The 26,582-nt window shown below is 41.9% G+C and overlaps 1 protein-coding gene across 1 annotated transcript in view; it reads left to right on the top strand.

The window, feature by feature from the left end:
- The first annotated feature begins 481 nt into the window (after positions 1–481).
- Positions 482–26,582, top strand: part of VAMP3 (vesicle associated membrane protein 3) — an 80,684-nt gene continuing 54,583 nt past the window's right edge. Inside the window, exon 1 of the mRNA XM_053690378.1 lies at positions 482–609. Within this exon, the coding sequence (XP_053546353.1) occupies positions 608–609 (2 nt within the window). The 5' untranslated portion in view covers positions 482–607. The remainder of the gene's footprint in view (positions 610–26,582) is intronic.

Genomic DNA, 26,582 nt, shown 5'->3' with positions numbered 1-26,582 from the left:
TCTGGTCACTAAGGGGTTAAACTATTTATTTAAGCATCCACTTGCAATACCAGATTTGCGTTAGTCTCTGAGTATGGTCACACAAAAGATAACGCACCCTTTGTTATAAAGTAATCTTGACCAATGTGTTGGCTTCTCTCTGAAAATTGACCTTTAGAACAGCTTAAAAAGCAATGTCTAAAAACAGCTCAGAAATGATTTGTGAAATGGCTCTGCCCTTAAAGGGTTAAATAAAGTGACTGTTTTTTTCTAAACTTCCAGCACTAACATCTAATAAGGCTTTTAATAACTCTCTACACCTGAGATATTTAGCATTATAAACATTTATTTCTCGTCTTGCACGTTGTCTGACTCAGTCTCTGAAGTGTTTCTAAGGGAGTCATGTGCCACTCTCCGCTATAGCTGTAGAGAGGGTGCGGTATGTGGGCCAGGCTTTCCCGCCCATCCCTTCCCTTGATGTGCACGCGCAGTCCCGCCCCCCGACGTCAGCTAAAGCTTTCCCAATCAGAAACTCAGATTTCACTCGTATTTTTGTCGGTGATTCCTGACAGACTTCTCGGTCGGTTACCGCAAGCACAACGGATACGTTTGTACCGGTTCAGCCAACATGTGAGTGCTGCAGTCATTTTTGTTTGTGGGCGAGGTTTTTATCGCTGACCGGGGGGACCCTGTGTTTATAATATGCGTACTTGCTGGAGCTGACATTATTTGCCCTTAACTCCTCCCGTGCCAGTGAGGCCTGCTACTTGCTATACACCAAATGACAGTTAACAGCTGGAGTAGCAAGGGAGTGCTGCTGCTCACTAAGTTATTTACTCAATGTTCCGCTCTGCAAACTCTGCCCTTATACAACGTATGTGGTCTGTTAGTTATTTCACAATTTAAATAAAAGTTAGTCCTTGGCTACTACAATTTACAGACATTTTAAAACTGGCTTCTGGTTTGTTATTTTCTAATCCCTGCCATACACACATATACCCCTGCCCCCCCCCCCCCATATATATATATATATATATATATATATATATATATATAATAATAATATTATTATATTTTTCTGATGTATCATATTTGTTTTTATTTCTTTATACATTTAGAACATGTGTTTAAAAATGTGTGGGCTGTGTATGGATTATATTTTTGGGTTTATCATAAAGTCTTGAGTATCTTGAAATAGTTTAGCCCTGCTGCCATTGTATTTGATATGTTACACTTGCTTTTGTCAAGCATCCACTAAACATTGCTATCATCATTGATGTCCTAAAAATGTGCCCAAATGAAATGATGGGGTAAATGTATTAATATAATCCCAACAAAAACTCAAGCATTGATGTTGTATTGTCTTTTGCTTAAAAAGATAGATAATCGCTTTATTAACCATTCCCCAGTTTTACATAACCACTATGTGATAACCTTGTTTATAAGCTTCTGCAGACTGCTCCATTATCTGTTCTTTTGACAGTCATGCATTGTAGCCAATTAGTGCTGACTCATAAATAACTCCACTCGAGTGAGCACAATGTTATCTGTATGACACATGAACGAACAGTGTTTAATTGTAAAAAACTGTCAAACTGCTAGAGGCAGTTCAAGGGCTTAGAAATTAGCTTATGAGTTTACCTAGGTTTAGCTTTCCACAAAGAATACCAAGAGAGCAAAGCAAATTTGAGGATAAAAGTAAATTAGAAAGTTGTTTAAAATTGCATGTCCTATCTGAATCATGAAAGTTTGTTTGACTAGACTGTCCCTTAATTTGTTCCTTTTAAGGGCTCAAAGGTTACATTAAAAATAATAAATATTGCACAATAACTGGCAATTTCTGTACATAGTGTTGATTTATAATCCCTTAGTATCGTGACAAAAGTCTGCACCATTTATGTATAGGGCATCTCATACCATTCTCTATATAAATTCTTCATTTGGTTAAAATGTAGTTATTTAGTGAGACCTGATAACCCATGAAATAAATGGGAATCAGGGGAAGCAACACACACTTATAAAACACAGCACTATCTGCTTTGGATTGGCCCATAGCAATTGGAAGTGAGACACTGATATTGTAATATAAAATAATTATACTCAGTCTTCCTGCAATTTTGGCTCCTAATATTCTGAGAATTGGAATCGCACACAGCAGACTTCATAAAATTCTTAGTGGTGGGAGGACTTTGGTCATCTAAAACAGTTGCAGCAAACAAGGCATTATTACTCTGGGTAATGCACACTCCACCTGTCTCTTCATTTATTTCAATACTACACAAAAGTCTTGTAATAAAAAGGTGCTTTGTGTCCCTTTAAAAATAATGTGGAAAGTGTTACAGGTTGTTTTCAAAATGGAAAACTGGGGAACTTTTTCAAGTTATAATTTTTTTGTTTTGTGAAAGACGGTTGCTATTAAATATTATTACTAACTTTGTGTGTATTTAAAATGCGGGTGCCTGCAAAAATCCCACAAAAAACTGTGTGTGTGTGTATATGTGTGTGTATGTATGTATATATATATATATATATATATATATATATATATATATATATATATATATATATATATATATATATATATATATATATATATATATATATATATATATATATATATATATACATACATACATACATACACAGAGAGAGAGATAATTTTTTCTTTTTGTAAACAACATTCGTTAAAGTGAATGTAAACTTTGATTAAATAATGTCCGGTTTTTAAAAATACTATTAAAAACAGGGGTACTTTCATTCATCAAAGTTTACATTGCAGCAGATTTTTTACATTGCAGCAGATTTTACAAATACCTTCTTCTCCTGAAACTCTGGCTCGCCGATCCCCCCCACCTGCAGGTCCTCTGTACTTCGTCGGCAATGACAAAACCGGCTCCAATCACAGCTCCCCCCCCCCAGGAGCGTCCATCTGTTGAGGCTACGCAGTGATTGGAGGAAGCCGGTTTCGTCATTGCTGTAAGTACAGCAGGAAGAAGCCGGTGGGGGATCAGTGACCCAGTGTTTCTGGAGAAGAAGGTAAGTATTTTTGTAAAGTCCGCTGCAATGTAAACTTTGATGAATGAAAGTGCCCCTGTTTTTAATAGTATTTTTAACAACTGGGCACTATTTCATCAAAGTTTACATTCACTTTAATGCACAATTTCTGCTGTGCAACAGATTTAGTTTTTCCTTTGGACGTTCAGGAAGTCACTGTTCTACTTGGAGCTGGATTTTTAGATAAACTTATTTTAGACAACTCAAGGTTTCCAAGTGGAAATTTGAAACTCCCACTAGATTTCCCATCTATAGTAATGTGAAGCAGCTAACTCATGCATTAGTTAGTAATGTTTATATGATATCTAACTAGTTGTGTATTGGCAAATGTAGGATAGGGCAGGGGAATAAGCTTGGTAAATCTTAGGCACAGTAAGAATAGTTTTTACTGTGCATGTGAAGCAAATGCACATGTATTTTTACGTAGTGTGCCTGCTCAGACAGCTTCCATCATGTAAATTGTGTCATTGCCAACACAATAAAAGGAACCATCATCTTATTGAGCAGGCACACTTTTTAAAATGCTGGTGCATGGAGCATATCTAAATGTTGATAATTGTTATTAGAAGAGTGTCTCTCTAAATTTCCTGGTAGGGACAACACAAGTCTTCTGAAATCCTAGCCTAGCCCACCTTTTGCTTCCATCACATTTTCTTGAAATGTGATATCAAGCCAAACTTAAAGGGACATTAAACGCTAGATTGAATGATGCATTCAAAGAAAAAATTAGTTTGAGAATCTAAAACTTAACATGTAGATGCGTTTTTTAAAGTCTCATTAGTTGTTTAAACATTGACAAAATAAGTATAACGTTTTAGTGTCTATAAAACAATGGGAGCTGCCATGTTGTGACTTAGGTTAGGTTACCTTCTCTGCTGTGACCAAATAGGGACGGTTATAAATAGGTCACTAGAGTGTGCAGCCAATGGCTGAGTGGAATATGTGTTCTGCACTTCCATTTTTAACATTAACAAAAAAGCTCACACTTTTGGAATGGAATTACAGGAGAAGGGGGCAAAATAAATAATGAAAGTATGTACACAATTTATCTTTTTATATTACCATCTTAAAGTGTTTGATGTCCCTTTTTTAAATTTTTGGTTTTGGAGATGAGCCATAAAAAATGCATAGTGTGCAAAAACTGTTATAAAGAAGCCATGCCTCAATTAAGAATTTGAAACACTTTGTGTTTTTTTATACACCCTTATGTGCTGTGTGTTCCACACTTTTCTTATTGGCTCATTTAAAACTACAGTTAAAGGGACAGTCTAGTCAAATTTAAACTTATGATTCAGATAGGGCATGCAATTTTAAACAACTTTCCAATTTACTTTTATCTTTAAATTTGCTTTGTTCTCTTGGTATTTATTGAAAGCTAAACCCTAGGTAGGCTCATATGCTAATTTCTAAGTCCTTGAAGGGTACCTCTTATCTCAGTGCATTTTGACAGTTTTTCACAGCTAGATACCGCTAGTTCCTGAGTGCCATATAGATTACACTGTGCTCTCTCCCGTGGAGTTATTTATGAGTCGGCGCTGATTGGCTAAAATCCAAATCTGAAAATAATTTAGCTAAGGGGACATTCTGAAGAGGCTTAGATACAAGGTAATCAGAGGTAAAAAAGTATATTAATATAACTCTCTTGATTATGTAAAACTGCGGAATGGGTAATAAAGGGATGAACTATCTTTTTAAACATTACAAATTCTGAAGTAGACCATCCCTTTAGCATAGTAATAATAGTAATAGAAACAATGTTATAACTAGCTTTAATAAAGCACAAAGGGATGTTTCCTTGTGATCACAGTTTCACAATTTGTATTTATCATGGTTTTACTTTGTTTGGTATAACTGGTCTGTGTTTTGAAAGACACAGTGCTGTATTTCATCCCTCTGACCTCATTTTTGTCTAATCAGTGTTTTGTGTAATTGGCTGGTAGGTTTAACAGAGCCATGTATTGAGCCTTCCTCTTAGCTGTCACATGAACATGAGTAAAGGACTACTTTGTCTATACATAGGCACATCCAGCATTGGCATTAATAAGCTAGTAACTGCACTAAGGGTAAAACCTTTAAAGTACTATAAAAATTTAAAAACGACATGCTCGTTTGTTTGAGCATGTAATTCTTAGTCTGTCAACCCTGTAATATTGTGTTTAACCCCTGCACAGAAGAAGTTCCTCTTGGGACTTGCAGAGCACTGCCTATAGGGAGTCTGGTTTAGTAGAGTTGACAAGTGCTAATAATTTATGTCTATGACTGGTAGCTTATGAATATAGATGAATATAGCAATATAATAATTTACCTGCAACTTGAAAATACAACCTAATAGAAAGAACCAAGGTCACAGTAGGAATATGTTAGGGTCTAAATTGAATAGTAATTTTAAATATAAAAGGGTAGATTTATCAAAGCAATTCACCTGTAATTGCGGGCAAAATAACATACGCACCAACCACCATATTTATGAAAGCAATCTGCTCCTATAATTGCGCAAATCTGAAAGAAGCTTCTTCGCACTCCGCTTGCATTCGCCTAGGCGCGCTCCCCAATGGAACCAATATACATTAGTAATAGGCGTAATTTCACAGCCCGACCTACAAATATACGCCCAGTTTCTTATTTATCATTGCTTTGCGCCGATAGGGAACTGAAATTTCTCCTTAAATTACATGTATTATATTTCGCCATACAGACTGAGGCGAACACCATTATCATACATGCTTTTACATCTTGTGATGCAGTACTGATTTTAACTAATTTTTCAAAGGCTCTGCGTCAAGTAGAGATTGTTATTGCCAGAAATTTGCGCTTCCACAGGCGCATACAGCTACCAAAAGTTTGTGTGTATGTGTATATATATATATATATATATATACACCAGAGTAATGCGGTATTCAATGATACCTTTTTATTGTTTTAACCTAATACTAAAAAGACAAGCTTTCAAGAGTTTTCCTTTCTCCCTCAGGTATTGTTTCAGACCCGAGAAAGAGAGGGAAACTCTCAAAAGCTTTTCTTTATAGTTTAAAACAATTTCAGCAAACACCAGGGCTCTATAAATCAGGGTTCTTCAAACTTTTTTTTCCCCAAGACCCAGTTCCATGATACCACATACCTTTGTGACCCTATTTTTGTGTTTGGTCTGAAAACACACACACCCTCATACAACACACATACTACACCTCACCATCACACTACACAGAAACACACCACACACTCACCCTCATCCTACACACACACAATCATACTACACACACATACAACACACACACCACTCGCCCTCATACACACCACACACACCACTCGCCCTCATACACACCACACACACCACTCGCCCTCATACACACCACACACACCACTCGCCCTCATACACACCACACACACCACTCGCCCTCATACACACCACACACACCACTCGCCCTCATACACACCACACACACCACTCGCCCTCATACACACCACACACACCACTCGCCCTCATACACACCACACACACCACTCGCCCTCATACACACCACACACACCACTCGCCCTCATACACACCACACACACCACTCGCCCTCATACACACCACACACACCACTCGCCCTCATACACACCACACACACCACTCGCCCTCATACACACCACACACACCACTCGCCCTCATACACACCATACACACCACACACACCACTCGCCCTCATGCACACCACACACACCACTCGCCCTCATGCACACCACACACACCACTCGCCCTCATGCACACCACGCACACCACTCGCCCTCATGCACACCACGCACACCACTCGCCCTCATGCACACCACGCACACCACTCGCCCTCATGCACACCACGCACACCACTCGCCCTCATGCACACCACGCACACCACTCGCCCTCATGCACACCACGCACACCACTCGCCCTCATGCACACCACGCACACCACTCGCCCTCATGCACACCACGCACACCACTCGCCCTCATGCACACCACGCACACCACTCGCCCTCATGCACACCACGCACACCACTCGCCCTCATGCACACCACGCACACCACTCGCCCTCATGCACACCACTCGCCCTCATGCACACCACTCGCCCTCATGCACACCACGCACACCACTCGCCCTCATGCACACCACGCACACCACTCGCCCTCATGCACACCACGCACACCACTCGCCCTCATGCACACCACGCACACCACTCGCCCTCATGCACACCACTCGCCCTCATGCACACCACTCGCCCTCATGCACACCACGCACACCACTCGCCCTCATGCACACCACGCACACCACTCGCCCTCATGCACACCACGCACACCACTCGCCCTCATGCACACCACGCACACCACTCGCCCTCATGCACACCACGCACACCACTCGCCCTCATGCACACCACGCACACCACTCGCCCTCATGCACACCACGCACACCACTCGCCCTCATGCACACCACGCACACCACGCGCCCTCATGCACACCACGCACACCACGCGCCCTCATGCACACCACGCACACCACGCGCCCTCATGCACACCACGCACACCACGCGCCCTCATGCACACCACGCACACCACGCGCCCTCATGCACACCACGCACACCACGCGCCCTCATGCACACCACGCACACCACGCGCCCTCATGCACACCACGCACACCACGCGCCCTCATGCACACCACGCACACCACGCGCCCTCATGCACACCACGCACACCACGCGCCCTCATGCACACCACGCACACCACGCGCCCTCATGCACACCACGCACACCACGCGCCCTCATGCACACCACGCACACCACGCGCCCTCATGCACACCACGCACACCACTCGCCCTCATGCACACCACGCACACCACTCGCCCTCATGCACACCACGCACACCACTCGCCCTCATGCACACCACGCACACCACTCGCCCTCATGCACACCACGCACACCACTCGCCCTCATGCACACCACGCACACCACTCGCCCTCATGCACACCACGCACACCACTCGCCCTCATGCACACCACGCACACCACTCGCCCTCATGCACACCACGCACACCACTCGCCCTCATGCACACCACGCACACCACTCGCCCTCATGCACACCACGCACACCACTCGCCCTCATGCACACCACGCACACCACTCGCCCTCATGCACACCACGCACACCACTCGCCCTCATGCACACCACGCACACCACTCGCCCTCATGCACACCACGCACACCACTCGCCCTCATGCACACCACGCACACCACTCGCCCTCATGCACACCACACACACCACTCGCCCTCATGCACACCACGCACACCACTCGCCCTCATGCACACCACGCACACCACTCGCCCTCATGCACACCACGCACACCACTCGCCCTCATGCACACCACGCACACCACTCGCCCTCATGCACACCACGCACACCACTCGCCCTCATGCACACCACGCACACCACTCGCCCTCATGCACACCACGCACACCACTCGCCCTCATGCACACCACGCACACCACTCGCCCTCATGCACACCACGCACACCACTCGCCCTCATGCACACCACGCACACCACTCGCCCTCATGCACACCACTCACACCACTCGCCCTCATGCACACCACGCACACCACTCGCCCTCATGCACACCACGCACACCACTCGCCCTCATGCACACCACGCACACCACTCGCCCTCATGCACACCACGCACACCACTCGCCCTCATGCACACCACGCACACCACTCGCCCTCATGCACACCACGCACACCACTCGCCCTCATGCACACCACGCACACCACTCGCCCTCATGCACACCACGCACACCACTCGCCCTCATGCACACCACGCACACCACTCGCCCTCATGCACACCACGCACACCACTCGCCCTCATGCACACCACGCACACCACTCGCCCTCATGCACACCACGCACACCACTCGCCCTCATGCACACCACGCACACCACTCGCCCTCATGCACACCACGCACACCACTCGCCCTCATGCACACCACGCACACCACTCGCCCTCATGCACACCACGCACACCACTCGCCCTCATGCACACCACGCACACCACTCGCCCTCATGCACACCACGCACACCACTCGCCCTCATGCACACCACGCACACCACTCGCCCTCATGCACACCACGCACACCACTCGCCCTCATGCACACACTCGCCCTCATGCACACCACGCACACCACTCGCCCTCATGCACACCACGCACACCACTCGCCCTCATGCACACCACGCACACCACTCGCCCTCATGCACACCACGCACACCACTCGCCCCTCATGCACACCACGCACACCCCTCGCCCTCATGCACACCACGCACACCACTCGCCCTCATGCACACCACGCACACCACTCGCCCTCATGCACACCACGCACACCACTCGCCCTCATGCACACCACGCACACCACTCGCCCTCATGCACACCACGCACACCACTCGCCCTCATGCACACCGCGCACACCGCTCGCCCTCATGCACACCGCGCACACCGCTCGCCCTCATGCACACCGCGCACACCGCTCGCCCTCATGCACACCGCGCACACCGCTCGCCCTCATGCACACCGCGCACACCGCTCGCCCTCATGCACACCGCGCACACCGCTCGCCCTCATGCACACCGCGCACACCGCTCGCCCTCATGCACACCGCGCACACCGCTCGCCCTCATGCACACCGCTCGCCCTCATGCACACCACGCACACCGCTCGCCCTCATGCACACCGCGCACACCGCTCGCCCTCATGCACACCACGCACACCGCTCGCCCTCATGCACACCGCTCGCCCTCATGCACACCACGCACACCGCTCGCCCTCATGCACACCGCTCGCCCTCATGCACACCACGCACACCGCTCGCCCTCATGCACACCACGCACACCGCTCGCCCTCATGCACACCACGCACACCGCTCGCCCTCATGCACACCACGCACACCGCTCGCCCTCATGCACACCACGCACACCGCTCGCCCTCATGCACAACACGCACACCGCTCGCCCTCATGCAATGCACACCACACACACGCACACGCTCGCCCTCATGCAATGCACACCACACACACGCACACGCTCGCCCTCATGCAATGCACAACACACACACACACACGCTCGCCCTCATGCACAACACACACACACACACACACGCTCGCCCTCATGCACAACACACACACACACACACACGCTCGCCCTCATGCACAACACACACACACACAATTCACACCACGCATCCTCATACGACACTCACCCTCATACAACATACACAGCACAGCAGTGCAATTGTAGTGGATTCTTGTAAAAATACAGCATGCCCCCTACCATTCATGCCTTTAAAAAACACCTCTCTGCAATATACAATGTGAAGCAGCATAGTGAAACCAGGGCAGCATTTCACTATTAGAGTAAGACCTGCAGCTGTATTACATAAACCACCCAGGTATATACCCTGCCATACCTGCAACTTCCCTAAAGGTATATATAAATAAATAAAAAAAAAAAAATATATATATATATATATATATATATATATATATATATATATATATATATATATATATATAATCAGTTTGCATTTTAATTGGTGGGCAATTGGTATTGCTGGTGTTACAAGTTGTATGGGTTTCCTCTGAAAAGTACTCCGTTGCAGTGCATGGGCTACTGGGGACTGGGTATACTTGTCTCCTCTCCTGGGCTAAAAGCTGCCAATCTTCCCCCCACTGCACACGGCACCGGTCTATTTATCTGACGACTGACTGTTAAGTTTTTTTAAAATATATTTTAAAAGGTATTCCTTAGGGGACTTGAGGCTGCTTTGTGCAAAGTAACGCCGGTGCGAATACGAAGCCCCCTGGACCCTTATCCCCTGGCCGTGCATCTGCCCACCCCCAGACCACTGCTGTGGCTCAGCGGCTGCCCTCATACCTCATCTCTACACAATGTACCGGTCCGGTTGGACGGTGGGCTGGGCGGCGACTGGGTCGGGTGTCACTCACTCACGGGATCGGCTCATTTCATTTTGTGCGTCAGGAGTCATCATGCAGTGCAATTTAGTGATCCATCGATCCCACGATTTCCCTCGCAGCAGACTCCAGTCCACAATATGCGCAGGCGCAGCACACTGATAGGCAGCTTAGTGCAACAACAAGCAAGCCCCACATGGCACACCCACTGTTGCAATGTAGGAAGTTGCAAGCTGTCTGTCTCAATGAGCTGTATGCTTGTGCTCAGAAACAACATTTAAAAAAAAAAACTCCACCAACATTATGCAAGTGCCTTGGCTGGTGGGGGGGCAAGTCATATCCGGGGGGGGGGGGGGAAATGCCCCCCCTTGCCCCCCTGTAGCGACGCCACTGGTTACAGGTGAAGCTCATTCAGCGTTCGCCTAGCCTTTGATAAATCTACCCCAAAAACTGTGATAGCTTTACGTTTACAGATCCTAGAACATGGCAAATAATGGTTTAACTCCGCTTCAAAAAGTTTCAATTCGCAAAGAAAAAGCTCCCCAGCTTACATCCCTTACAAGTATAGCTCCTAAGGTCCAAGATCCTGCTTAGATTTAAAGGGACACTGAACCCAATTTTTTTCTTTTGTGATTCATATAGAGCATGCAATTTTAAGCAACTTTCTAATTTACTCCTATTATCAATTTTTCTTTGTTCTATTGCTATCTTTATTTGAAAAATAAGGCATCTAAGTTTTTTTTTTTTTTTTTTGGTTTAGACTCTGGACAGCACTTTTTTTTTTTTTTTTTTTATTGATGGATGAATTTATCCACCAATCGGCAAGAACAACCCAGGTTGTTTACCTTAAATGGGCCGGCATCTAAACTTATATTCTTGCATTTTAAATAAAGATACCAAGAGAATGAAGAAAATTTGATAATAGGAGTAAATTAGAAAGTTACTTAAAATTTCATGCTCTATCTGAATCGTGAATTATTTTTTTGGGGTTCAGTGTCCCTTTTAAGTGTCTGGCATAGTGAAATGGCTATATAAAATTCCAGTAACATGAAAGAGCATGCCTTAATAGGAATCTCAGTACAATTAAAAACTTTTCTGAAATAAGTCTGTGTAGGAGCCAATAGTCCATTGAAACTTTTAGCTAATACCAAATATGAAAATACAGGCCTAAGGCTCCCCTCGCCATGTGCGATACTCCAGGACACTCTCTAAGAACACTATATCTCTGTAAAAGCCAGTCCTCAACACCACCACCTATTAGTATTGAAGTGTTTCATCGACTTGGATGTTCTGAGCATCAAATAGCGATAACCAGCTTGGCAACTCTGCACGTGTATTACAAGTTGGAAGTAAAATGTTTTCGTGCGCAAGTGAAAAAGCCAGAACTTACGATATAGCAATCACGTTAACGTATTCTCTCATAGACTTCAATGGGGGACAAAAAGTGGAAAAAACACCTAACGCCCTACTCACTCGTAAATCCAATCGTCATTAACCTGACATGAAATATGAATATTTTACGTTCCAATGTTCTTCACATAGCAGAATGTTCTATTTATTCATAAATACTGTACATATTTTTTTAAAAATATTTCTGATGTTTTTTTGGATCTATATCTATATCTCCCGCAACCCTGTACCAGTAAAGTTTCACTCCGCCCTTGGCGTCACTGGCACGTTTTGACGTAATGGTGAGAAAAAGGAGTTCTGACGTATGTTTCGCTGTACTACTTGCAGCTTTGACACAGTCCCAGGAGAACACAGTCCCAGGAGATTCCTCTAGGAACGGACATATCCTTCCACTATTGAATTAACTTTTTAGTTTAATTTACGCTTTCACATTTGCTATTTTGTTTCACTTTGTGGAATCATTTGTACATTTATCTTTCATGATTATGTCTTTAAGGTCTATTTATCAACTCTGTACAGTATGTTAATTTTATAACTTTTTGCTGTGAAGAAGGGGCAAGTTATTTATGTAGACACAAATTCACCATTTTTTTAAATTTTATTTTTTTATCCACCCTGCTGCTTGGTTTGCACTATTGTTAGTGCGCTACAATTGTGAGCATCTCTCCTTTTATGCGTGGATTGTTAGGTTTTTTTTATTTTCTGAATATCGAAAGCACCTTCTTTTGTTTTTTTTCCATTACAGCTCTCTGTTTTCAAACGGACAATGTCATGGCAGTGGCAAATATCAAAAATGACGGGGGAACACACACTTCTATAGCTATGGAGGTTTCTCAAATTCTGCAACGTGCAGAAAACAATTTCTGCAATTCATATTCCAGACGTGAACAGTCGCCGACCCCTTCTCCCAGGGTAATGGTGGCTTAATTTGGATGTCTTGAATCAGGGTCTTTCAGAGATGGACCTGATGGTCTTTTTACCTGATATACATTTTTCCAACAAAAAAAAGGAACCAGGGTTAAATATGTGGGGAAAAATTACAATGAAAAACTTCCCTTATGAAATAACGGCAGCAGACTTCAGCTTCTCCTTCAGCTGTGAAATACGTTCTGTGTTTGTAAAGTGTATACACTTTTTTGAACTGAATCGATTCCTGCTTTTGGAGTTCTTCAAAAAATTTCTGAAGGCTCTTACACTTTTTGTTTCTGTGAATATATATTCCATTTTAGAAGTGCCGGTTGTTTGTGTGTCCTACACCATCTTGGGCTCTTCCTTCCAGAGGAGTTTTGGTAACCGACCTGAACACTAAACGCTGATCCCGGGAAATGACTGGCGCCACTATACAAACAGATCAATTTTTCCATAAACTGTTTTGTTTCCCAGAGTGATAGCTTGAATTAACCAAGAGCTATTGTCAGAAATTCTGATTGCCCCATTTTTTTCCTCTCAGAACTTCGTTCACGGACTTACTGTAGTTCAGATGTCCAGCTTTCATCTGTGGTCTCTTTCTCTAGATCACAACCAATCTCAGGGTCCATTTTTTTTTTTTCATCTAGATTTAGTCTCTCACCTTGACGGCTTGGAGATTGAACTCAAAATTTTGAAAGTTCAAGGTTTTTCTGATGCTGTAGAAAATACATTAATCCAGGCTAGGAAACAGTCTTTCCTGGTGTGAAAAGTAGAGTTTTAATTGGCTTACTTTCAGAATTCCCAGAATTCTGCAGTCCAGTTTCTAAAGTTGGTTTAGTCAAGGGCTTGTCTGTTAGCTCTTTGAGAGGTCAAATATCAGTTCTTTTGGTTTGATACCATAAGAAAATTGCTAAACTTTCAGATCTTCAGACTTTAGTTAGGCTAAACCCAGGTATTAAAGGGACATTAAACCCAAAACTTTTCTTTCATGATTCAGATAGACACAATTTTTAAAAAGTTTCCAATTTACTTATTTTATCAAATTTGTTTTTTTCTTTGTTGAAGAGATACCTAGGTAGGTAGCGTGCACATGCCTGAAGCACTACACGACAGGAAATAGTGCTGCCATCTAGTGCCCCTACTAATGTATTACATTGTTGTAAAACTGCTGCTATATAGTGCTACAGACACATGCACACTCTTGAGCTTACATTTCTGCTTTTCCACAAAGGATAACAAGAAAACCAAGATAATTTGATAATAGAAGTAAATTAGAAAGTTGTTTAAAATGTTATGTTCTATCTCCTGAACGAAAAAAATTGGCTTTTATGTTTCTTTAAGCCATTTTTTACTATTTTAATTTTGTTTTAAGAAATTTGCAAGTTTTGCTGTCTTTGCATTCTTTAGACATTCAGCTTCTGCCTTGAAAGCTAGTGTTTCTCTTATCAGTCTCTTCAGAACTAAATTTGATTTCTTGCCTAGATAGTGCTCAAGACACATGACTCTGGCTGCAACTAACGATTATTTTCATAATCTATTTAATCGGCCGATTATTTTTTTTCAATTAATCGACTAATCTGATTTTTAAAAATCCTATATTTAAAATAAAATCCACATACTGAGTGTTATAAATATAAACTTCAGACTAAAACTTTACATTAACACAACTCTCCAACTTTTAAACAGAAGCAGAACACATTTTTATAATCGAGCAAAAAAAAAAAAAAAACAACCACAAACTGTTTTTCAAAAGAGGTAGAACTAGAAAGAGGTAGATTATCACTTTTTATTACATTCTGTTATTCACTCTCTCAGTAACTTTGCATTTAAATGCAAAAATGACAATTTGACCACATGCTATTTTGCCTGCAGCAGAGATGAGGCTTTCAGATGGTGTTGAGGTGCCTGAGATGCTTAAGTAGGGTTTTTGCCAATACCACCAAGGTGAGATATTTATCTGTTAACTCTCCACCAATGCAAGGGGTCTCTTAAAGTAAGGCTGGACTTCATTATAACATAAAAATATCTTGAATATGTATATGCAATGGAAAATAACCAACACTTAAAATAACAGATAAACATTTATAAAGGTTGAATTTGGTACATATTACAATTAATTAAAAATATAAAAAAAAGTCAAAAGCTCTAAGGACTACATATCAATAACAGGACAAAGTCTTACACATTTATCTATACAGTGCATATAATCAGTAATAGCAAGCAATCCACTAATAATTGTGCACATCAATTCAAATAACAAATCCTATTAATCTAGGGCTAGGTATAAATAACAAGCTTGGCACTATATAAAGCAACGCATAGTCCCAAATCACCTGATGTAATATAAACAATTCAAATGATGACGCCTATTATTTCTGGGTTGCACATAAGCCAGGAGTAGTTGTAAACTTATACTGTCCTGAGAAAGTGAAAAGTAAATGTTCTTTAGGCTAAGGGGTTAACCATAAAACACAATACCATGTGCAGGAGCTCATTGGAGTGAAACAGTTGGTGCTGGGCACAGACCAACTAACTGCAAATCGACTAATCGATTATGAGATTCGTTGACAACTATTTCCATAATAGTTTATATCGATTAGTTGTTGCAGCTCTACTGAGCGTTCCTCATCCTATATTTGGCAGCGATGTTTCTGTTTGTAAGCACTGCAGTGCTCAAAAATAAATATATACTATTTTTAAACATTGTTACAAGCTTTGCTGCCATATAGTTCTCAGAACTAGTTAAGTTCAAAATGTATTCTTCAGATATTAGTTTGTCAAATTGAAATGCTATTCAACAAAGAATATCAATATAATGTGATATGTTTGATAAAAGAAGTAAGTTGAATTGTTAAACATTCTATGCTCTTTCTGAAAGTTTAAAGGGACACAATACCCATATTAATGAGCAAAATGCATACAACTCATAAATTAGCATGCAATTTTTAGCAAAATGTGCATACTATTTTTTAAAAAAAAATCTTGTGTGACATTTATGGGGTTCATGCGCATGATTGATCTAAATCGTGCGCATAATTTAAAAAAAAAAAAAAAAAACCTTGTCTCACTCTGGGGCTCTGTATATACCTGTTATCATTTGTGTACATACATGCATTTTCTGTTTCAGTTTAGATTTAAACTTTAACATCTTTTATTCCCATTCGTATGCATGTTATAACATCTTTTTTTTTTTAGTACAAGTTCCCTTTAATCTAAATAACAAAACCGTTCAGCAGTGAACTTTTACAGACAAAATAATAATAAAAAATCACCTTTACAAACAAAATAGTATTGTATTTGTTATATCAAGGCTTTTATGTAAGCCAACACAGATGTGTGTTACCAAGGTGTTCTTTTAAAGCAGTCAGAAATATTAAAGCCATCTGTTACATTGTGTTAAATTTCTTTTAAAATCTGTGTAGTAGATATACAAAAGAACATATATTTAAACTGCTTACCATTTTTTCTCAATTATAATATTCACTGCCTTGAGAAAATTTGAGAAAATAAATGCGTAAACTCATTTTAGTGTTGTGTTTGTTTCATTGTGTTAGTATTTTTGGGCTCTAGAGGGTGCACTTTAGCCTTTTTATTTTTCAACAGTTGACTAATTTGTTCTCTGTGACTTTGGCCTATGCCTTGTATCTTTAATACCTATTATGCCTTTCTTATCTTTTTATTTTTTGTGCTGCCTATATAGTATTGCAAAACCTTCTTGGCAAATTTCTAATCCGAATGATGAGTGGGTTTTATTGTACAAGTCTCACTGAAATAGCTATTCTAGGTTATAATTCATACAGAGTTTAAAAACCACCTAGTGCCTTCCATCAATAAATGTACCAGTCAGTGAAGCCCAGATACTGTCATACTATATATAATTTCTATGCCACTTATGAGCTTGAAATGGCCTGAATTATGTGAGTTGGCAGTAAGATGTTATTTAAAAGACTTTTTAATCATGATTAGGTGCAGATTAAATTTTGTAGAACTGTTAATTTGACAACCTGATCTACCAATTATATGTAGTTATTGAAAACTTTCTGGACAAGTTTAATATAGTGCTTGGCAAATCGTAAACATGTTTAATATATATAGCAAATCTAAATATGCAACATTTCTTGGTTCTGTAGCACTAAATTAGAGTAACATTAAACTCTTATATCAGTATATAAACAGTTTTTTTAAACATTTCTTTTGCAATGCAGTGTTTAAATGGATATGAAACCCAAACTATTTTTTGTGTGATTCAGACAGTGCATACAATTTAAAAAAAGTTTCAAATTTACTTCTATTATGTAATTGGCTTTATTCCCATAATATTCTTTGTTTATAGAGATACCTAGGTAGGCGTCTGGAGCACTACATGGCAGGAAATAGTGCTGCCATATAGTGCTCTTGCAAAACTGCTGCCCTATAGTTCTCCAGACATGTACCCTCCTGAGCTTAAGTCCCTGATTTTTAACAAAATATGCCACAAGAACAAAAAAAATGTGATAATAGAATTAAATTTGAAAGTTGTTTAAAATTGCATGCTCTATCTGAATCACGAAAGAGCAAATATTTGGGTTTCATGTCCCTTTTAACACCGTCATTTTGGGTGTGAAAGCACTGAAAAGGAAGATGTTTAAAGTGAAGAATATATCTGAGGTTTTGTGACCCCCTTCTCTCCTGGAAAATAAAATATCTCTCTAAACCCCCCACAGAACACTGAATATTTGAAACAAGCTGGGAATCTCCTTGTAAGTTTGTGTATGTTCAAATCCCATAAACAGACTATATGGCTAAACGTATATAAAAAAAACCTGTGTATTAAATCCAACACATAGCCATGAAATCTCCATAGACGAGCATTGACTGTACAGTTGGTCATACTAAAGAGCTCAGTGACTTTAAAGTGGCATTGTCATAGGATGCTACCTTTACCACATGACAGTTTTTAAAAAAAAAAAAAAAATTGCTGCCCCTCTAGCTCTGTACAAGTCAACTGTAACTGCTATTGTTGCACTGCACAATAACATCCCAGCCACAAACTGATAGACAATGCAAACTCGCAGGGCTGCTGAGTGCTGGAGCATGTAAAAAAATCGGATATAATCTGTTGCATCATTTACAACAGAGTTCCAACTGCTCCTGGAAGCAACATTAGTTCAAGAACTGTGCATTGGGGGGCTTCTTATGGACGAGCAGCAAGCCTCACATAAATATGAGCAATGCCAAGCGTCAGCTGTAAAGCATGCCAACACTGAACTTTTGAGCAGTGGAATTGTTTCCATCTAAAGGGGAGAAGAGTCCACGGCTTCATTCATTACTTGTGGGAATTAAGAACCTTACCACCAGGGGGAGGCAAAGACACCCCAGCCATAGGCTTAAAGGGACAGTTCACCCCAAAAATTTTGCCCCTTCAAATTATTTCCAATGATCCTTTTAACCTGCTAGAGTGTATTACATTGGTTACAAGTAGCTCCTTTACTCATATTTCAGCATTTGAAATAGCTGATTTAGCCTGTGGTATCGCCACCTACACTGAAAAAAATTAATACTGGAGTATAGGCTATTGACTAGCCTAAGTATACACAGCCAGCAGAATAGATTACACTCTCAGTGGGATGCAGGATAGTTAAGTAATAAAATTATCATTTTCCATTGTTCTCTCTATGTATTGAGCTTTGGTGTTCCAGCCAAATAAAAGATAAGGAAGCAAGTCTGTTTACACAAACTTAGAACATAATGAGATCAGATATCACCTTTAAGTTCAACCCATTGTAATAGGCTGTGGTTTCAAAGCACAAAATCGGCTACTTCATATACACAAATAAGCATGAAAATGGAATTTCTCAAATATTTTATACTCTGCAGTTGGTATAACAAGTCATTTAAAATACATTAATGGAAAAACAATTTTACAGTGTACTGTCCCTTTAAATACCTCACCCACCTACTGGATCAGTAACTCGTCCACCCCCAGAAGGGAAAGTGTGGCCCAACACAAGCTTTGAGTATTGAAGAGAGACAATCCCCGAGAATCTCGGAGGTCCTCTTGGAGTGGGGATAATGTCTAAACCCCCCCCCCCCTTTTCCTTCCCTCCCCCCCCCCCCCTGCTCTTTCTAGGGCCGGGATTAATTGATCATTTTCAGAACCCTTTGGTAAATACTAGTTTTATTGCTTTACCCCTTTTTCTTTACTGTATTAAGAGGTTCACGAAAAAGATACATATGTAACAGTGTTTCCAGATACAGACAACTGATACAAAGATTGTGAGATTTGATTTAGTTTGTAGGATCCTATACCCTCAACAATGTGCCCCCTGGAAATATGAAGTGTATTTAGACATAGGGGAAGGACTGGGGATATACCAGGCATGTTGGGTCTGTTACCTGTTATTGTTATCAAACCTATTCCTAAATTCTTACTGTATTGTACATGATCAAGATTTTTTTATTATAATAGAAATAAAAAATATTTAAACATAAATACCTCCCCCACTTCCCTCATTCCCCAGTCATGCTTTGCCTTTCGTCACAGGAGGTTGGCAGAGAAGTGTCGGAAGATTCAGAGTAGTCTCTTATGGAGGGTAGTACTCTTCGGAATGGGACTGGAGTTTTAAGTAGTCCTGTCAGCCTCTCAGTGAGAGCTTGGGTAAAAGTTAGAGTTCGGAGATGCAAGGAGAGTCTTTCTGAGAAACCATCCCTACTCATTTTAACAGCTCCAATAAGCAATCGGCATTGACGAGTTTCGCTGCCTACTTTCTACGCTCAAGTCCATGTCAGGAGTGATGCTAATACACTGTCACACTTGAGAGGCTGTGTTCCTTTTCCACGGCATAGATTCTGGTAAGATCGTTTCATATTTTTTTGATACACATGATAATGCTGAAGACAGGGTCACATTGTGATACCTTTTTATCTTTATAGAATCAAGGGTTAATATTCTTGGTAGGGGGATTATTGAATGAGGGGGTTCTGTACATAATATTGTTTATTGTGTCATTGCTGCGATGTGTGATGAGGCTCTGGCAATGGGTGGACTTTTAGTTTCATTTTCGGGAGTATTTGCACTGCCAATTTGGCACGTTTTTCTCCCTAGTGCACTGGCAGTCCTGTGAGGCATTCCTTCTGACTGGGTGTCGCCTATTCAACTTCCTCTGCTTGACTGGCTGTTGCAGGAGACGGTTTCTGGGGTCCGGGTCATAGGAGGAGGTGAGTGCCCCGGCCATTGGAGGTTATAAAGGTGCCATTTTTATATATATATTTATATTTATCTATCTCTAGTCCGTAATAAAGGCACAAGCTATGGAGGACTCTGACGTGTTAGAGGGTACTCCCTCTTTAACAAAGTCTCATACTTGTGTTTATTGCAAGGAGGTTCTGATAGATCCGCCTGCTCAACTATTTTCCATGTGCCTTGATAAAGTTAAGACGTCTAGAAAGATTAGGATGTCTAGTACTACTGAGCTGTCCACCTCTGAGGGCTCCCCGTCCCGTGAGGTGCGTTCCCTACATTCATCTCAGATTACACATGCAGCGACCCAGGGCACGACCATTTCTCCTACAGGAGAGATCTGTTGGCCGCCAGATTTTGCAGATCAACTGCAAACGGCGGTGTCTAAGGTGATTAGTGCCTTAACATGTTCATCTAAACGCAAGCGTAAGGTAAAATTTGGCGATCCGACCCAGGGGTCATATACTCCAATGGATATTTCAGAAAGGTTATCCGCTGACGAGGACGACTCTGACTCTTCAGAGGAAGTTCCTTCTGGGTCGGAATCTGTCATCTAATGCTCCGACTGCGGAGAAGCCTGAGTTTAGGTTTAGGATGGAACATTTGACCTTTTTGCTGAAGCAAGTGCTTGCTACTTTCAAGGTTCCGGAACCTAAACTACAGGAGGAACTTTTGATTCCTAAGCTTGATAAAGTATATGAGGACAGGGTGGTGCCTCAGACCTTCCCGGTTCCTGTTAAGATGGCTAACATTATTAAGAATGAATGGGAGAAATTAGGTTCTTCTTTTTCCCCTTCTTTTAAGAAGCTGTTCCCTTTCCCAGATTCTCAGCTCGAGCTATGGGGGACTGTCCCTAAGGTGGATGGTGGTATCTTTACGCTCGCAAAGCGGACGGCAATTCCTCTTGAGGATAGTTCGTAGTTTAAAGAGCCCATGGATAAAAAGTTAGAAAACATGTTAAGAAAAATGTTTCAACACACAGGGTTTGTTTTTCAGCCGACAGCGGCGGGAGCTGCGACATATTGGTGCGAGTCTCTGTTGGACATGGTCGAGAGGGAGACTCCCCTCGACGAGATACAGGATAGAATTAAGGCCTTGAGGGTCGCTAATTCTTTTGTTATGCCAATATGCAAATTATTCGCCTGAATGCTAAGGTATCAGGTTTTTCCGTACTGGCCCGCAGGGCTCTGTGGCTAAAGTCGTGGTCTGCGGACTATTATTATTATTATTATTATTATTATTATTATTATTATTATTATTATTATTATTATTATTATTATTATTATTATTATTATTAATTTATTTATAAAGCGCCAACAGATTCCGCAGCGCTGATTATGATCCTATTATATTAAATAAAGGTAACAAAACAACAAAGTACACTTAGAGGATGAGACCGTTTTAGCAGTTGTACAGCACACGTGGTTATCTTAGTGATTACTCTTACAATGTTCCTGAAAGAATCACATGTATTTAACAGGCAGGCATTTAGCCCAACAAATTATCATAAAGTACAAACAGAACTGAACATGGTTTGTGGCAGTAATTTATATCACACCTTAATTTACATGTTTGGTGCAGTTGTGTAATCTTGAAGAATGTGTACTTAGGAATCTGAAAGCTTGAATGGATTTTAGCATATTATTATGTCAATCTACTCTGCACAGTGTACACATTCTACTGTTCTTTGTATTTTTGTTTGTTTTTATTTTTTGTTGCTGTCGTGTTAATCATGACAATTCTTTGTGGTAGTGTTATTTTTATTGTATAAACAATATAACATTTTAAACAATTAATACATTTTAGTTTCCTATTAAAGGAAGTAAAAGTCAAGAGCATGCCAGGTAAGTACAGATTTAGCATAATTAAATGTTTTAAAATAGAATTTAGCTGTGCATTCTAATCATCACATAGACTATTCTGCCCATTTGAATGTTGCAGATGTTATCAAAATTATGATGATCCAAATGTTACTTAAAGGACAAGTCTACTCCAGAATTGTTTAAAAAGAAAGATAATCCCTTTTTCTTCTGTTAAGTGTGATCAGTCCACGGGTCATCATTACTTCTGGGATATTACTCCTCCCCAACAGGAAGTGCAAGAGGATTCACCCAGCAGAGCTGCATATAGCTCCTCCCCTCTACGTCACTCCCAGTCATTCTCTTGCACCCAACGACTAGATAGGATGTGTGAGAGGACTATGGTGATTATACTTAGTTTTATATCTTCAATCAAAAGTTTGTTATTTTAAAATAGCACCGGAGTGTGTTATTATCTCTCTCTGGCAGAGTTTGAAGAAGAATCTACCAGAGTTTTTGTTATGATTTTAGCCGGAGTAGTTAAGATCATATTGCTGTTTCTCGGCCATCTGAGGAGAGGTAAACTTCAGATCAGGGGACAGCGGGCAGATGAATCTGCATAGAGGTATGTAGCAGTTTTTATTTTCTGACAATGGAATTGATGAGAAAATCCTGCCATACCGATATAATGTCATGTATGTATACTTTACACTTCAGTATTCTGGGGAATGGTACTTCACTAGAATTACACTGTAAGAAATACATAAATCTGTTTAATAACTAGAGATTATGTTTAACGTTTTTGCTGGAATGTAAAATCGTTTTCATTTACTGAGGTACTGAGTGAATAAATGTTTGGGCACTATTTTTCCACTTGGCAGTTGCTTAATCTGTTTTTCTGACAGTTTCTGTTCTCCCTCACTGCTGTGTGTGAGGGGGAGGGGCCGTTTTTTTGGCGCTTTTACTGCATCAAATATTTCAGTCAGCAACTCATTGTATTCCCTGCATGATCCGGTTCATCTCTACAGAGCTCAGGGGTCTTCAAAACTTATTTTGAGGGAGGTAATTTCTCTCAGCAGAGCTGTGAGAATTATAGTTTGACTGAGATAAAAAAACGTTTATTCTGTAATTTGTTTCCTGCTTTCAGAATTTGTTATCTTTGCTAATGGGATTAAACCTTTGCTAAAGTTGTGTTGTTTACAAGGATTGAGGCTATAACTGTTTCAATTTATTAATTTTCAACTGTCATAGATCTTCTGTGCTTCTTAAAGGCACAGTACGTTTTAATATTATTCTAATTGAATTGTATTTCCAAGTTGCAAGTTTATTTGCTAGTGTGTTAAACATGTCTGATTCAGAGGATGATACCTGTGTCATTTGTTGCAATGCCAAAGTGGAGCCCAATAGAAATTTATGTACTAACTGTATTGATGCTACTTTAAATAAAAGTCAATCTGTACAAATTGAACAAATTTCACCAAACAACGAGGGGAGAGTTATGCCGACTAACTCGCCTCACGTGTCAGTACCTACATCTCCCGCTCAGAGGGAGGTGCGTGATATTGTAGCGCCGAGTACATCTGGGCGGCCATTACAAATCACATTACAGGATATGGCTACTGTTATGACTGAGGTTTTGGCTAAATTACCAGAACTAAGAGGTAAGCGTGATCACTCTGGGGTGAGAACAGAGTGCGCTGATAATATTAGGGCCATGTCAGACACTGCGTCACAGGTGGCAGAACATGAGGACGGAGAACTTCATTCTGTGGGTGACGGTTCTGATCCAAACAGACTGGATTCAGATATTTCAAATTTTAAATTTAAACTGGAAAACCTCCGTGTATTACTAGGGGAGGTGTTAGCGGCTCTGAATGATTGTAACACAGTTGCAATACCAGAGAAAATGTGTAGGTTGGATAAATATTTTGCGGTACCGACGAGTACTGAGGTTTTTCCTATACCTAAGAGACTTACTGAAATTGTTACTAAGGAGTGGGATAGACCCGGTGTGCCGTTCTCACCCCCTCCGATATTTAGAAAAAATGTTTCCAATAGACGCCACCACAAGGGACTTATGGCAAACGGTCCCTAAGGTGGAGGGAGCAGTTTCTACCTTAGCTAAGCGTACCACTATCCCGGTGGAGGATAGCTGTGCTTTTTCAGATCCAATGGATAAAAAGTTAGAGGGTTACCTTAAGAAAATGTTTGTTCAACAAGGTTTTATATTGCAACCCCTTGCATGCATTGCGCCGATCACGGCTGCAGCGGCATTCTGGATTGAGTCTCTGGAAGAGAACATTGGTTCAGCTACTCTGGACGACATTACGGACAGGCTTAGAGTCCTTAAACTAGCTAATTCATTCATTTCGGAGGCCGTAGTACATCTTACTAAACTTACGGCGAAGAATTCAGGATTCGCCATTCAGGCACGCAGGGCGCTGTGGCTAAAATCCTGGTCAGCTGATGTTACTTCTAAGTCTAAATTGCTTAATATACCTTTCAAAGGGCAGACCTTATTCGGGCCCTGGTTGAAAGAGATTATCGCTGACATTACAGGAGGTAAAGGCCATGCCCTGCCTCAGGACAAAGCCAAAGCCAAGACTAGACAGTCTAATTTTCGTTCCTTTCGTAATTTCAAAGCTGGAGCAGCATCAACTTCCTATGCACCAAAACAGGAAGGAGCTGTTGCTCGCTACAGACAAGGCTGGAAACCTAACCAGTCCTGGAACAAGGGCAAGCAGACTAGGAAACCTGCTGCTGCCCCTAAAACAGCATGAATTGAGGGCCCCCGATCCGGGATCGGATCTAGTGGGGGGCAGACTTTCTCTCTTCGCCCAGGCTTGGGCAAGAGATGTTCAGGATCCCTGGGCGCTAGAGATAATATCTCAGGGATACCTTCTGGACTTCAAATACTCTCCTCCAAGAGAGAGATTTCATCTGTCAAGATTGTCAACAATCCAGACAAAGAAAGAGGCGTTTCTACGCTGCGTACAAGAGCTCTTGTTAATGGGAGTAATCCATCCAGTTCCACGATCGGAACAGGGACAGGGGTTTTACTCAAATCTGTTTGTGGTTCCCAAAAAAGAGGGAACTTTCAGACCAATCCTGGACTTAAAGATCCTAAACAAATTCCTAAGAGTTCCATCGTTCAAGATGGAGACTATTCGGACAATTTTACCTATGATCCAAGAGGGTCAGTACATGACCACTGTAGATTTAAAAGATACTTACCTTCACATACCGATTCACAAAGATCATTATCGGTACCTAAGGTTTGCCTTCCTAGACAGGCATTACCAGTTTGTGGCTCTTCCATTCGGATTGGCTACAGCTCCAAGAATCTTCACAAAGGTTCTGGGTGCTCTTCTGGCGGTACTAAGACCGCGGGGAATCTCGGTAGCTCCATACCTAGACGACATTCTGATACAAGCTTCAAGCTTTCAAACTGCCAAGTCTCATACAGAGTTAGTGCTGGCATTTCTAAGTTCACATGGATGGAAGGTGAACGAAAAGAAAAGTTCACTCGTTCCACTCACAAGAGTTCCCTTCCTGGGGACTCTTATAGATTCTGTAGAAATGAAGATTTACCTGACAGAGGACAGGCTAACAAGACTTCAAAGTGCTTGCCGCACCCTTCATTCCATTCAACACCCGTCAGTGGCTCAATGCATGGAGGGAATCGGCTTAATGGTAGCGGCAATGGACATAGTACCCTTTGCACGCTTACACCTCAGACCACTGCAACTGTGCATGCTAAGTCAGTGGAATGGGGATTACTCAGACTTATCCCCTTCTCTGAATCTGGATCAAGAGACCAGAAATTCTCTTCTATGGTGGCTTTCTCGGCCACATCTGTCCAGGGGGATGCCATTCAGCAGACCAGACTGGACAATTGTAACAACAGACGCCAGCCTTCTAGGTTGGGGGTGCCGTCTGGAATTCTCTGAAGGCTCAGGGACAATGGAGTCAGGAGGAGAGTCTCCTGCCAATAAACATTCTGGAATTGAGAGCAGTTCTCAATGCCCTCCTGGCTTGGCCCCAGTTGACAACTCGGGGGTTCATCAGGTTTCAGTCGGACAACATCACGACTGTAGCTTACATCAACCATCAGGGAGGGACAAGAAGCTCCCTAGCTATGATGGAAGTATCAAGATAATTCTCTGGGCAGAGTCTCACTCTTGCCACCTGTCAGCAATCCACATCCCGGGAGTGGAGAACTGGGAGGCGGATTTCTTAAGTCGTCAGACTTTTC

Source organism: Bombina bombina, chromosome 8 (genome assembly GCF_027579735.1).
Source record: "Bombina bombina isolate aBomBom1 chromosome 8, aBomBom1.pri, whole genome shotgun sequence".
NCBI lineage: Eukaryota > Metazoa > Chordata > Amphibia > Anura > Bombinatoridae > Bombina > Bombina bombina.
This window is presented reverse-complemented; position numbering and strand designations above follow the sequence as displayed.